This window comes from Bombina bombina, chromosome 2 (genome assembly GCF_027579735.1).
Source record: "Bombina bombina isolate aBomBom1 chromosome 2, aBomBom1.pri, whole genome shotgun sequence".
Lineage (NCBI taxonomy): Eukaryota > Metazoa > Chordata > Amphibia > Anura > Bombinatoridae > Bombina > Bombina bombina.
Genome location: NC_069500.1, coordinates 110,773,683 through 110,787,007, shown reverse-complemented (window position 1 = coordinate 110,787,007; position 13,325 = coordinate 110,773,683). Strand labels below are relative to the sequence as shown.

The 13,325-nt window shown below is 38.9% G+C and overlaps 1 protein-coding gene across 1 annotated transcript in view; it reads right to left on the bottom strand.

The window, feature by feature from the left end:
- EGFLAM (EGF like, fibronectin type III and laminin G domains) overlaps positions 1–13,325 on the bottom strand; it is a 280,687-nt gene that overhangs the window by 121,687 nt on the left and 145,675 nt on the right. The window contains exons 4-5 of the mRNA XM_053699674.1: positions 3,622–3,648; positions 1,773–1,890 (exon numbers count right to left, since the gene is read on the bottom strand). Coding sequence (XP_053555649.1) covers positions 1,773–1,890; positions 3,622–3,648 — 145 coding nt within the window. The remainder of the gene's footprint in view (positions 1–1,772; positions 1,891–3,621; positions 3,649–13,325) is intronic.

Below are 13,325 nucleotides of genomic sequence, written 5' to 3'. Positions count from 1 at the left end.
GGAAAGTCCCTAAGAAATAAGGTGTCTAATACAGTGCATGCCGATATTATTATATCAAAATACCCAGATAAAATGATTCCTCAAGGCTAAATATGTGTTAATAATGAAATCGATTTAGCCCAGAAAAGTCTACAGTCTTAATAAGCCCTTGTGAAGCCCTTATTTACGATCGTAATAAACATGGCTTACCGGATCCATAGGGAAAATGACAGCTTCCAGCATTACATCGTACTTGTTAGAATGTGTCATACCTCAAGCAGCAAGAGACTGCACACTGTTCCCCCAACTGAAAGTTAATTGCTCTCAACAGTCCTGTGTGGAACAGCCATGGATTTTAGTTACGGTTGCTAAATCATTTTCCTCATACAAACAGAAATCTTCAACTCTTTTCTGTTTCTGAGTAAATAGTACATACCAGCACTATTTCAAAATAACAAACTCTTGATTGAATATAAAAACTACAGTATAAACACTAAAAAACTCTAAGCCATCTCCGTGGAGATGTTGCCTGTACAACGGCAAAGAGAATGACTGGGTAGGCGGAGCCTAGGAGGGATCATGTGACCAGCTTTGCTGGGCTCTTTGCCATTTCCTGTTGGGGAAGAGAATATCCCACAAGTAAGGATGACGCCGTGGACCGGACACACCTATGTTGGAGAAATATTAATTATAAAATAACTTTTTTACTGTTTATGTTGCATGATATAGAAATGGGTGCAGAAGGCTATTTGCAGCTTAATCTAAGGTAAGACTTTAAGATGACCAAGGTGTAGACTGTCCCTTTAAGAACATGTTTCTCTGAGGGACCATTCTTTGCACTAAGCAATCACACCAGACAACTCCCCAACCAGAATAACCAGTGCCTCTGTTATGTTAGAGGAAGAGACCTGTTTCTCAAGCTGAAACTCATCACTCCACCAACATTTTTCTTAAGAGATTCAGATAGAGCATGCAATTTTAATCAACTTTCTGATTAACTTCTGTTATCAAATTTGATTTGTTCTCTTGGCATCCTTTGTCGAAAAGAATACCTAGGTTGGCTCAGGAGCATCAATGCATTACTGGGGGCTAGTTGCTGATTGCACCTCTATATCTTTTCTTTGGCTCACTCAATGTGTTCACCTAGCACCCAGTAGAACATTGCTGATCCGTCAACAAAAGGAAATAAATAAAATAAATAAATTTGATCACAGAAGTAAATTGTAAAGATGTTTAAAATGACATGCTCTAGCTGAATCGTGAAAGAAAATATTCAGGTTTCACGTCCCTTTAAGGATCGTGGGAAAAAATACAATGCACTGTGATGGGTCCTTAAAATTATAGTCCATTTTAGATGTAAACATTACAAACATACTGGCCATAGCTACCAGAAATGAATGAAGTGACTTCATAAATAATCATAAATGTTTTACAACTTGTTCAAAAGGAGAGGGAGAATTTCTTCTGCAAGGAGATCCTTTAACTGTGACCAAGAAAGCTCTGAGCAGCGGAAGAGGCTAGAAGAGAGACATTTTTTCTCAGCCATAATTGTATTGTCTTTCCAGAGTAAAATCAGGTTTCCGTGGTCTACCTACTTCAAGGCAACAGATCACTGCAAAAACGTATCTGCTTGTGCTTGACACTGGGAATTTATAGCATGGACAATAATTAAGTCAATTCTTGCTGGCAAAATATAAACGCTCTTACACAACCTCCCATGTGATCTTAAAACATTTAATATCAATGATAAGTAACAAGTTAAAACAAACTAATAAAGTCTACTGAAGGCTTACCTAGAGGTAAAGTTGACACATCTCTTGCCATACTTGGTCTTCCTTTCCCAGCCCAGCTATAGGCTCCTACACTAACACGGTGAAGGGTTCCTGGTTTTAAATTACCAAGGATTACCTCCTGATCAAACATACAAAGAGAAAAGGAAAACATTAAAATTATTTTTGAAATTGTGTAAGGGAGGAAAGGAAATAGAGAGAAGAGAGAGCAGAGAAGAATAGAGAGCAGAGAAGAATAGAGAGAGCAGAGAAGAATAGAGAGAGCATTTATAAGAAAAGTCACCAGTTTTAAAGCACAATGTTAATACTTGTATAATGGTTTTTAAGGAAGGAGTTGTAAGTATATTGCAATAGTATATTAATTAATTATGCTTAGGTCAAATAACTTGTGTTCTACGTTAACTTTTATGTACAATTAAAGGGTCATTAAACCGTTATGTAAAAATAATAGCAAGCACTATACTGTCATGGTATCATTATATATGCAGATCTAGAATTATATATATATATATATATATATATATATATATCCATATCCAATCAGAAAAAGGCTATTAAATGGACATAACCCCCTTAAAAAATTCAAATAGAACAAACTGCATAATTTTTTAGCAATTTTCCCCAATTTATTTTTGCTATCAAATTTTCTTAAGTCTCTTCATATCCTTGTTAAATTAGCAACCATGCACTACTGGGAGCTAGCTGAGCACAATGGGTGAGCCAGTGACAAGAGGTATATATATATATATATATATATATGTATATATATATATATATATATATATATACACACACACACACACACACAGTATATATATATGTGTTCAGCCAGTAGTGCATTGCTGCTCCCGAGCCTACCTAGTTATACATTTCAACAAAGGAAACCAATAGAATGAAGCAAATTAGATAAGTGTATATAGTCCTTAAAGGGACATGATACCCAAATGTTGAAGCACTTGAAACTGATGCAGCATAGCTTTAAAAAGCTGACTAGAAAACATCACCTGAACATCTCTGTAAAAAAGGAAGATATTTTACCTTAAATTGCCTAAGTATTCACACCCTATTGTAAAGAGACTTTAAGCAGCCAGTCAGAATGCTTGCCCCAGGACTTACAAGGGAGTGTGCATTTGTTATGTGCAGGCACAGTTATGTTATTTTCCTATTCAGTTTAAGAAAGTTCTATGAAATCTCAGGAGATCACAGAAAAAGCAAAGCATTACCTCAGCACTGCTGATGCTGATGGGCTATTTTTTCTTTTTTAAACCTGCAGCTGGACAGCAGCTGAAGTTCAACGGTTTACATAGCACTTTCTCTGGTGAGCTGAAATATCTTTCTTTTTTTACATAGAGATGCTCAGGTGATATTTTCTTGTCAGCTTTTTACAGTTAAGCTGCATCATTTTCAAGTGATTTAGCATATGAATATTATGTCCCTTTAAGGTGACTACATCTTTTCATTCTAATTAATTAAATTCGTCTGAAAATTACATATTGAAGCTTGAATAAAGTAGATTAAAAATATAAACAGGAATCAGCAAGGATGAGCTACTCATGCTGACGTCACAAACAATTACGGATTTAGAAGCATCTCCTTATATAAGAAAGAAAGATGAAAATGATGCAGTTTAATGGTGTTTAGTCCATATCATATATTCTAAGATCGTCAAATCACCAACACGTGTGAAACAGAGGAGTCATTGGCACTACAGTTTAAACTGAAAAAGCTAAACGCTTGCTAACCATCTGCCTCAGTCTTATGTTCAGTCAACACATGATAGTCCTGTTTATGTGAATGAAAGTTACATCCCAAGTATCTATATACCATCTGTAACTGAACCGCAAGTACTTACAAAAGTTACCACTGTATCAAGCTGCCCCTAAAAGAAAAGAAAAAAAAAAAGAAGCAATAAATAAAAGTGTTTTCTTATACAAAGCTTTTAAGGTTTGTTTTAAAATAAAGGGATATAAAAATGATGAAAATAAATTTGTAATTAAAATTGTCTTTTTTTTGCACCTGTGATCCACCCCTGCAAAAGAAGGATGCTGTAGAGATCATTCAAGCATTAATCAACACTGTACTAAAAATGTTTCCCCTTAATGTGTTCCAAATGGCTTCTTGTACTTACTGAAGAGTATTAAATGTATTGGAATTGGTTTCTTTATGGTTATATTTGAAACAGCCGTTCCTTCTCATTAAACCATCACATAGGACATGCCCGCAACAACAGACTGAGCCTGCAAGTAATGCAAAGACCTGCTAATTTTATTTGTTAGGTATTGCAATGCCGATTATGCCTGGGAGAGTTGAATAAGCACAACTAACTATTTCACATACAAAGATTTTCTGGATTGGCCTACTAGGACACCAGGAGATTTCCCGGTGGGATGCAGCAGCTGGGGCTGGAATCTGGAAAACTATAATTTAAATGGGTGATTAATGGATGCAATTGGGTTGTAGGGGGCCCATAACAACAATCTAGCTTTTTTTTTTTTTTTTTTAAAAAAAATCTGAAAAAAAAAATAAAATATTGGGGAAGGATTATCTCAGTAATCCGCTTTGAGAAAAATGGGGCGTGCGCATTCAACTGACTCAATGAAAAATAGGGCTGGTGTTTATATTTTCACGGGCTGCTTTTTATTCCCGGTCCGGCCCTGTATAAAATCTCTCTCTTATACCCCCACTGGGAGATTAATCAGTGCTATGGTAAATAATTTACAAGCCTTATCTACAGAAAAAAAAAGTTTGTTACTTATATGTTCATTATAGGTGGGGATGAAATGGGCAAAAATATATACATCAAATTACAAATAAAAGGTACACTCCAGCAAGTAAACTGTCCCTTTAAGAATGAATGGGAGCAAGCTTATGGTTGCTTGTTGTTACTGGAAAAATGTACACATGTGTACAGTAGGAATGGGCAAATGTTTGCAACATTCGAAAATATAAAAAAGAATTTATGCTTACCTGATAAATTACTTTCTCCAACGGTGTGTCCGGTCCACGGCGTCATCCTTACTTGTGGGAATATCTCTTCCCCAACAGGAAATGGCAAAGAGTCCCAGCAAAGCTGGCCATATAGTCCCTCCTAGGCTCCGCCCACCCCCCAGTCATTCGACCGACGGACAGGAGGAAAAATATAGGAGAAACCATATGGTACCGTGTTGACTGTAGTTAGAGAAAATAATTCATCAGACCTGATTAAAAAAACCAGGGCGGGCCGTGGACCGGACACACCGTTGGAGAAAGTAATTTATCAGGTAAGCATAAATTCTGTTTTCTCCAACATTGGTGTGTCCGGTCCACGGCGTCATCCTTACTTGTGGGAACCAATACCAAAGCTTTAGGACACGGATGAAGGGAGGGAGCAAATCAGGTTACCTAAACGGAAGGCACCACGGCTTGCAAAACCTCTCTCCCAAAAATAGCCTCCGAAGAAGCAAAAGTATCAAATTTGTAAAATTTGGCAAAAGTGTGCAGTGAAGACCAAGTCGCTGCCTTACATATCTGGTCAACAGAAGCCTCGTTCTTGAAGGCCCATGTGGAAGCCACAGCCCTAGTGGAGTGAGCTGTGATTCTTTCAGGAGGCTGCCGTCCGGCAGTCTCATAAGCCAATCGGATGATGCTTTTAAGCCAAAAGGAAAGAGAGGTAGAAGTCGCTTTTTGACCTCTCCTTTTACCAGAATAGACAACAAACAAAGAAGATGTTTGTCTGAAATCTTTTGTAGCCTCTAAATAGAATTTTAGAGCACGGACTACGTCCAAATTGTGTAACAAACGTTCCTTCTTTGAAACTGGATTCGGACATAAAGGTGGTACAACTATCTCCTGGTTAATATTCTTGTTAGAAACAACCTTTGGAAGAAAACCAGGCTTAGTACGCAAAACCACCTTATCTGCATGGAACACCAGATAGGGCGGAGAACACTGCAGAGCAGATAACTCTGAAACTCTTCTAGCAGAAGAAATAGCAACCAAAAACAAAAATTTCCAAGATAGTAACTTAATATCTATGGAATGTAAAGGTTCAAACGGAACCCCTTGAAGAACTGAAAGAACTAGATTTAGACTCCAGGGAGGAGTCAAAGGTCTGTAAACAGGCTTGATCCTAACCAGAGCCTGAACAAATGCTTGAACATCTGGCACAGCTGCCAGTCTTTTGTGTAGTAAGACAGATAAAGCAGAGATCTGTCCCTTTAGAGAACTTGCAGATAATCCTTTCTCCAAACCTTCTTGTAGAAAGGAGAGAATCTTAGGAATTTTTATCTTATTCCATGGGAATCCTTTGGATTCACACCAACAGATATATCTTTTCCATATTTTATGGTAAATCTTTCTAGTTACCGGTTTTCTGGCCTGAACCAGAGTATCTATCACAGAATCTGAAAACCCACGCTTTGATAGGATCAAGCGTTCAATCTCCAAGCCGTCAGCTGGAGGGAGACCAGATTTGGATGTTCGAATGGACCCTGAACAAGAAGGTCCTGTCTCAAAGGTAGCTTCCATGGTGGAACCGATGACATATTCACCAGGTCTGCATACCAAGTCCTGCGTGGCCACGCAGGAGCTATCAAGATCACCGAGGCCCTCTCCTGTTTGATCCTGGCTACCAGCCTGGGAATGAGAGGAAACGGTAGAAATACATAAGCTAGGTTGAAGGTCCAAGGTGCCACTAGTGCATCTACTAGAGTCGCCTTGGGATCCCTGGATCTGGACCCGTAGCAAGGAACCTTGAAGTTCTGACGAGACGCCATCAGATCCATGTCCGGAATGCCCCATAATTGAGTTAGTTGGGCAAAGATCTCCGGGTGGAGTTCCCACTCCCCCGGATGGAATGTCTGACGACTCAGATAATCCGCTTCCCAGTTTTCCACACCTGGGATGTGGATCGCAGATAGGTGGCAGGAGTGATCCTCCGCCCATTGAATTATTTTGGTCACTTCTTTCATCGCCAGGGAACTACTTGTTCCCCCCCTGATGATTGATATACGCAACGGTCGTCATGTTGTCTGATTGGAATCTTATGAATCTGCCCTTTGCTAGCTGAGGCCAAGCCCTGAGAGCATTGAAGATCGCTCTTAGTTCCAGAATGTTTATCGGGAGAAGAGACTCTTCCCGAGACCATAGTCCCTGAGCTTTCAGGGATTCCCAGACCGCGCCCCAGCCCACTAGACTGGTGTCGGTCGTGCCAATGACCCACTCTGGTCTGCGGAAGCTCATTCCCTGGGATAGATGGTCCAGGGTCAGCCACCAACGGAGTGAATCTCTGGTCTTCTGATCTACCTGAATCATTGGAGACAAGTCTGTATAGTCCCCATTCCACTGTTTGAGCATGCACAGTTGTAATGGTCTTAGATGAATTTGTGCAAAAGGAAATATGTCCATTGCTGCAACCATCAACCCTACTACTTCCATGCACTGCGCTATGGAAGGACAGGAACAGAATGAAGAACTTGACAAATGCTTAGAAGTTTTGACTTTCTGACCTCTGTCAGAAAAATCCTCATTTCTAAGGAATCTATTATTGTTCCCAAGAAGGGAACTCTTGTTGACGGAGACACAGAACTTTTTTCTATGTTCACCTTCCATCCGTGTGATCTGAGAAAGGCCAGAACGATGTCTGTATGAGCCTTTGCTTTTGACAGGGACGACGCTTGTATTAGAATGTCGTCCAAGTAAGGTACCACTGCAATGCCCCTCGGTCTTAGAACCGCTGGAAGGGACCCTAGTACCTTTGTGAAAATCCTTGGAGCAGTGGCTAACCCGAATGGGAGGGCCACAAATTGGTAATGTTTGTCCAGAAAGGCAAACCTTAGGAACTGATGATGTTCTTTGTGGATAGGAATATGTAGGTACGCATCCTTTAGATCCACGGTAGTCATAAATTGACCTTCCTGGATAGTGGGTAGAATCGTTCAAATGGTTTCCATCTTGAACGATGGTACCCTGAGAAATTTGTTTAGGATCTTCAAATCTAAAATTGGTCTGAAAGTTCCTTCTTTTTGGGAACTACGAACAGATTTGAATAAAATCCCATTCCTTGTTCCTTTATTGGAACTGGGTGTATCACTCCCATCTTTAACAGGTCTTCTACACAATGTAAGAACGCCTGTCTCTTTATTTGGTTTAAGGATAAGTGAGACATGTGGAACCTTCCCCTTGGGGGTAGTTCCCTGAATTCCAGAAGATAACCCTGAGAAACTATTTCTAGTGCCCAGGGATCCTGAACATCTCTTGCCCAAGCCTGAGCAAAGAGAGAGAGTCTGCCCCCTACTAGATCCGGTCCTTCATGCTGTTTTGTTAGCAGCAGCAGGCTTCTTGGCCTGCTTACCCTTGTTCCAGCCTTGCATTGGTTTCCAGGCTGGTTTGGGTTGTGAGGCATTACCCTCTTGCTTAGAGGATGCAGAATTAGAGGCCGGTCCGTTCCTGAAATTGCGAAAGGAATGAAAATTAGACTTATTCTTGGCCTTGAAAGGCCTATCTTGTGGAAGGGCGTGGCCCTTTCCCCCAGTTATGTCTGAGATAATCTCTTTCAATTCTTGTCCAAATAGAGTTTTACCTTTGAAAGGGATGTTAAGCAATTTTGTCTTGGATGACACATCCGCTGACCAAGACTTTAGCCAAAGCGCTCTGCGCGCCACGATTGCAAACCCTGAATTTTTCGCCGCTAATCTAGCTAATTGCAAAGCGGCATCTAAAATAAAAGAGTTAGCCAACTTAAGTGCGTGAACCCTGTCCATAACCTCCTCATATGGAGTCTCTCTATTGAGCGACTTTTCTAGTTCCTCGAACCAGAACCACGCTGCTGTAGTGACAAGAACAATGCACGAAATGGGTTGTAGAAGGTAACCTTGCTGTACAAAAATCTTTTTAAGCAAACCCTCCAATTTTTTATCCATAGGATCTTTGAAAGCACAACTATCCTCGATAGGAATAGTAGTGCGCTTGTTTAGAGTAGAAACTGCCCCCTCGACCTTAGGGACTGTCTGCCATAAGTCCTTTCTGGGGTCGACCATAGGAAATAATTTCTTAAATATAGGGGGGGGAACAAAAGGTATGCCGGGCTTTTCCCACTCCTTATTCACTATGTCCGCCACCCGCTTGGGTATAGGAAAAGCGTCGGGGTGCACCGGAACCTCTAGGAACTTGTCCATCTTACATAATTTCTCTGGAATGACCAAGTTGTCACAATCATCCAGAGTAGATAACACCTCTTTAAGCAGTGCGCGGAGATGTTCTAATTTAAATTTAAATGTCACAACATCAGGTTCAGCTTGTTGAGAAATTTTTCCTGAATCTGAAATTTCCCCATCTGACAAAACCTCCCTCATGGCCACTTCAGATTGGTGTGAGGGTATGACAGAACAATTATCATCAGCGCCCTCCTGCTCTTCAGTGTTTAAAACAGAGCAATCGCGCTTTCTTTGATATGTAGGCATTTTGGATAAAATATTTGCTATGGAGTTATCCATTACAGCCGTCAATTGTTGCATGGTAATAAGCATTGGCGCGCTAGATGTACTAGGGGTCTCCTGCGTGGCCAAAACTAGTGTAGACACAGTAGGAGATGATGTAGTATCATGTTTACTCCCCTCATCTGAGGAATCATCTTGGGCAATTTCATTATCTGTGGCAGTACTGTCCTTACTTTGTTTGGACGCTATGGCACAATTATCACACAAATTTAAATGGGGAGACACATTGGCTTTCATACATATAGAACATAGCTTATCCGAAGGCACAGACATGTTAAACAGGCTTAAACTTGTCAATAAAGCACAAAAAACGTTTTAAAACAAAACCGTTACTGTCTCTTTAAATTTTAAACAGAAAACACTTTATTACTGAATATGTGAAAAAGTATGAAGGAAGTGTTCAAAAATTACCAAAATTTCACCACAGCGTCTTAAAGCATTAAGAGTATTGCACACCAATTTTCAGAGCTTTAACCCTTAAAATAACGGAACCGGAGCCGTTTACAAATTTAACCCCTATACAGTCCCAGCTATAGCCTTTGCTGTGACCTAACCAAGCCCAGAGGGGAATACGATACCAAGTGACGCCTTCTAGAAACTTTTCCAGCTACTTTCAGATCCTCACACATGCATCTGCATGTCTTGCTCTCAAAAACAACTGCGCAGTAATGGCGCGAAAATGAGGCTCAGCCTACAACTGGGAAGGCCCTCCCTGACTGGAAAAGGTGTCTAACATAGTGCCTGCCGTTAAAAAACGTTCCCCAAGTTTATAAATGTGAATTATCAGCATAAACATGTATAAAATGCCCAAATAAAGCAATCGATTTAGCCCATAAAAGTGTCTACCAGTTTTATAGCCCATATTAAGCCCTTTATTCTGTTTGCTTGACTAAGAAAATGGCTTACCGGTCCCCATGAGGGGAAATGACAGCCTTCCAGCATTACATGGTCTTGTTAGAAATATGGCTAGTCATACCTTAAGCAGAAAAAGTCTGCTAACTGTTTCCCCCAACTGAAGTTACTTCATCTCAACAGTCCTATGTGGAAACAGCAATCGATTTTAGTTACTGTCTGCTAAAATCATCTTCCTCTCACAAACAGAAATCTTCATCCTTTTCTGTTTCAGAGTAAATAGTACATACCAGCACTATTTTAAAATAACAAACACTTGATAGAAGAATAAAAAACTACATTTAAACACCAAAAAACTCTTAACCATCTCCGTGGAGATGTTGCTTGTGCAACGGCAAAGAGAATGACTGGGGTGGGCGGAGCCTAGGAGGGACTATATGGCCAGCTTTGCTGGGACTCTTTGCCATTTCCTGTTGGGGAAGAGATATTCCCACAAGTAAGGATGACGCCGTGGACCGGACACACCAATGTTGGAGAAATTAATTTTAACACATTCGTTCGTTTCAAATGTTTGCACAACATTCTAACATTCGTTTTATACAATAGTATTTCTAATGTCTAATAATTCGAAAATTCTAAATATTTGTCATAGTATTTCAAATGCTCTCTTTAAATGTAATACTTGAATTATGAAATATTCTAATTAAAAAAAATTTGATTCTATAAATTTGTAATAGTATTTTATTTATTTTTTAATTGAAGTTTAAGTCAGGCATACAGTCAATGTACAATAGTAAAATATAGTAACAATACTGCTCAATACAAAATATATATCACAAAAATCAATATATATATATATATATATATATATAAAAGAAAGAGTCACACGGCTAGTTATTGTATTAACTGTATAACTGGAAAATCACATTTTGCTATAGTAAGGAAAGCTTAAAGGGACAGTATACACTCATTTTCATATAACTTCATGTAATAGACACTACTATAAAGAATAAGATGCACAGATACTGATATAAAAATCCAGTATAAAACTGTATAAAAACTTACTTAGAAGCTTTCAGTTTAGCTTTGTTGAAAAGGTAGCTGGAAAGCCCACTGCAAGTGGGAAATAAGACACTCCCCCCCCCTCCCCCTTCTTTTGCAAATGAAAAGACCCTTTACACAAACAGGAGCAAGCTGGAGAAGGTATACATCAGTACTCACATAAAACTTTGGGGCTTGGTTAGGAGTCTGAAAATCTGAGTAATGTTATTTAAAAATAAGCAAAACTAAACATTTTTTTTAAAAAAAAAAAATTCATGGGCTTTATACATAGATCATCTACAAAACATTTATGCAAAGAAAAAATGAGTGTATAATGCCCCTTTAACCCTTTTGAATAAACTAGTTTCCAAGAGATAATATCAAGCAACCCGACCCCAAGGCCTGTACAGAAGGATCAAAGGCTGCCATCAAATGTAGATAAGACAGGTGAGACCTGCTCTCCTTCCTGAGGACAGAAAATCAAATGTCATAAAGCTTCAAAAAGGACACAGGACAGGACAATGGCATCATAAATCTTTAAAGGGACTCAGATAAGGTCAGTCCTGAGATGGGTCACAAAGGTCAGATGGCATTAGGAAAACTCCTTTCTTGGACCACAGCGACATCTACAGGCAGTTAACGCAACACATGAATTGTTATAAAACCGATGATGAATGTATTTGATTGGCTGGGACTGTCTTCATGGTGTGGCTGTTTGGCTATAAATATGTTTTGAGAAGCAGCTTGAATGAGAGGAAAAAGGAAGGACACATAACACCAACAGGTAATAGACAGACTTCAGCTTTCTTCGCATGCACCCACCCACAGTCTATAGTGTAGATAGAGGAAGAGAGCCTTGGATGTTAAACTCTTCTCTCATGTATAGATTTGTCATTTAATAAATGTATCCTTTTTATAAGACTGGTGTAAGTATCATTCTTTAAATAAGGTAAATGTATTATAAGGAAAAGCCTGACACTGATTTTAGTCACTGACCCAATATTAGAAAAGGGGCTTTTTCACAGTTATATTATATTATTATAGCAAATTGCTTGAGCAAGTAATATTATATTATTATAGCAAATTGCTTGAGCAAGTAATATTATATTATTATAGCAAATTGCTTGAGCAAGTAATATTATATTATTATAGCAAATTGCTTGAAGAAGTGGAAATTAGATGATGAACCTGTGGAGAAGGTTTTAAAGCGACAGTCTAGTCCTAAACAAACTTTCATGATTCAGATAGGGCATGTAATTTTAAACAATTTTCCAATTTACTTTTATCACCAATTTTGCTTTGTTCTCTTGGTATTCTTAGTTAAAAGCTTAACCTAGGAGGTTCATATGCAAATTTCTTAGACCTTGAAGGCCGCCTCTTAAGAATGCATTTTAACAGGTTTTTCCCCACTAGAGGGTGTTAGTTCATGTATTTCATATAGATAACACTGTGCTCATGCACATGAAGTTACCTGGGAGCTATCACTGATTGGCTAAACTGCAAGTCTGTCAAAAGAACTGAAATAAAGGGGCAGTTTGTAGAGGCTTTGATACAAGATAATCACTGAGGTAAAATATATATAAATATAACTGTGTTGGTTATGCAAAACTGGGGAATGGGTAAAAAAGGGATTATCTATCTTTTAAAACAATAACAATTCTGGTGTAGACTGTCCCTTTAAACTATGGTAAATGTTAAAAACTAAAATATGTCAAAGCGCTATACCTCTGGATGATTTTAAGAGGGTTTTCTGAATCTCATGTAGGTATTCTAAGAGCATAAATTGCAAATTAAGATGGTAAGTACTAACTGGAATGTAGTTTTATAGGGCTCATGAAAAAAGAAACTATGGACATAAAGTATCTATTTGGGAGTGCACCAAAATGGACTATAATAAAAGTCTGTCATATGATAAAGGGATACACATCCAAAGTACGACTATTGCAGAGCCTATTATAAAAGTAATGTAGGCATCATACCTCTCCCAAGCATAGATATATCTATGGACAAGTCTCACTGCCCTGGCCGCAGACAGCGAGGCATAAACGAAAGTGAACAGAGAGAAGGTTCTGCCCAAGTAAAGTGGAATGGGGTTAGCAGGCTCTAATTCTATGTTACAAAAGAAGGGTCTGATTCTATGTTAAATTGCTCAGTCATATAGAGGCTTTATTATGTGGTAAGTTGACTA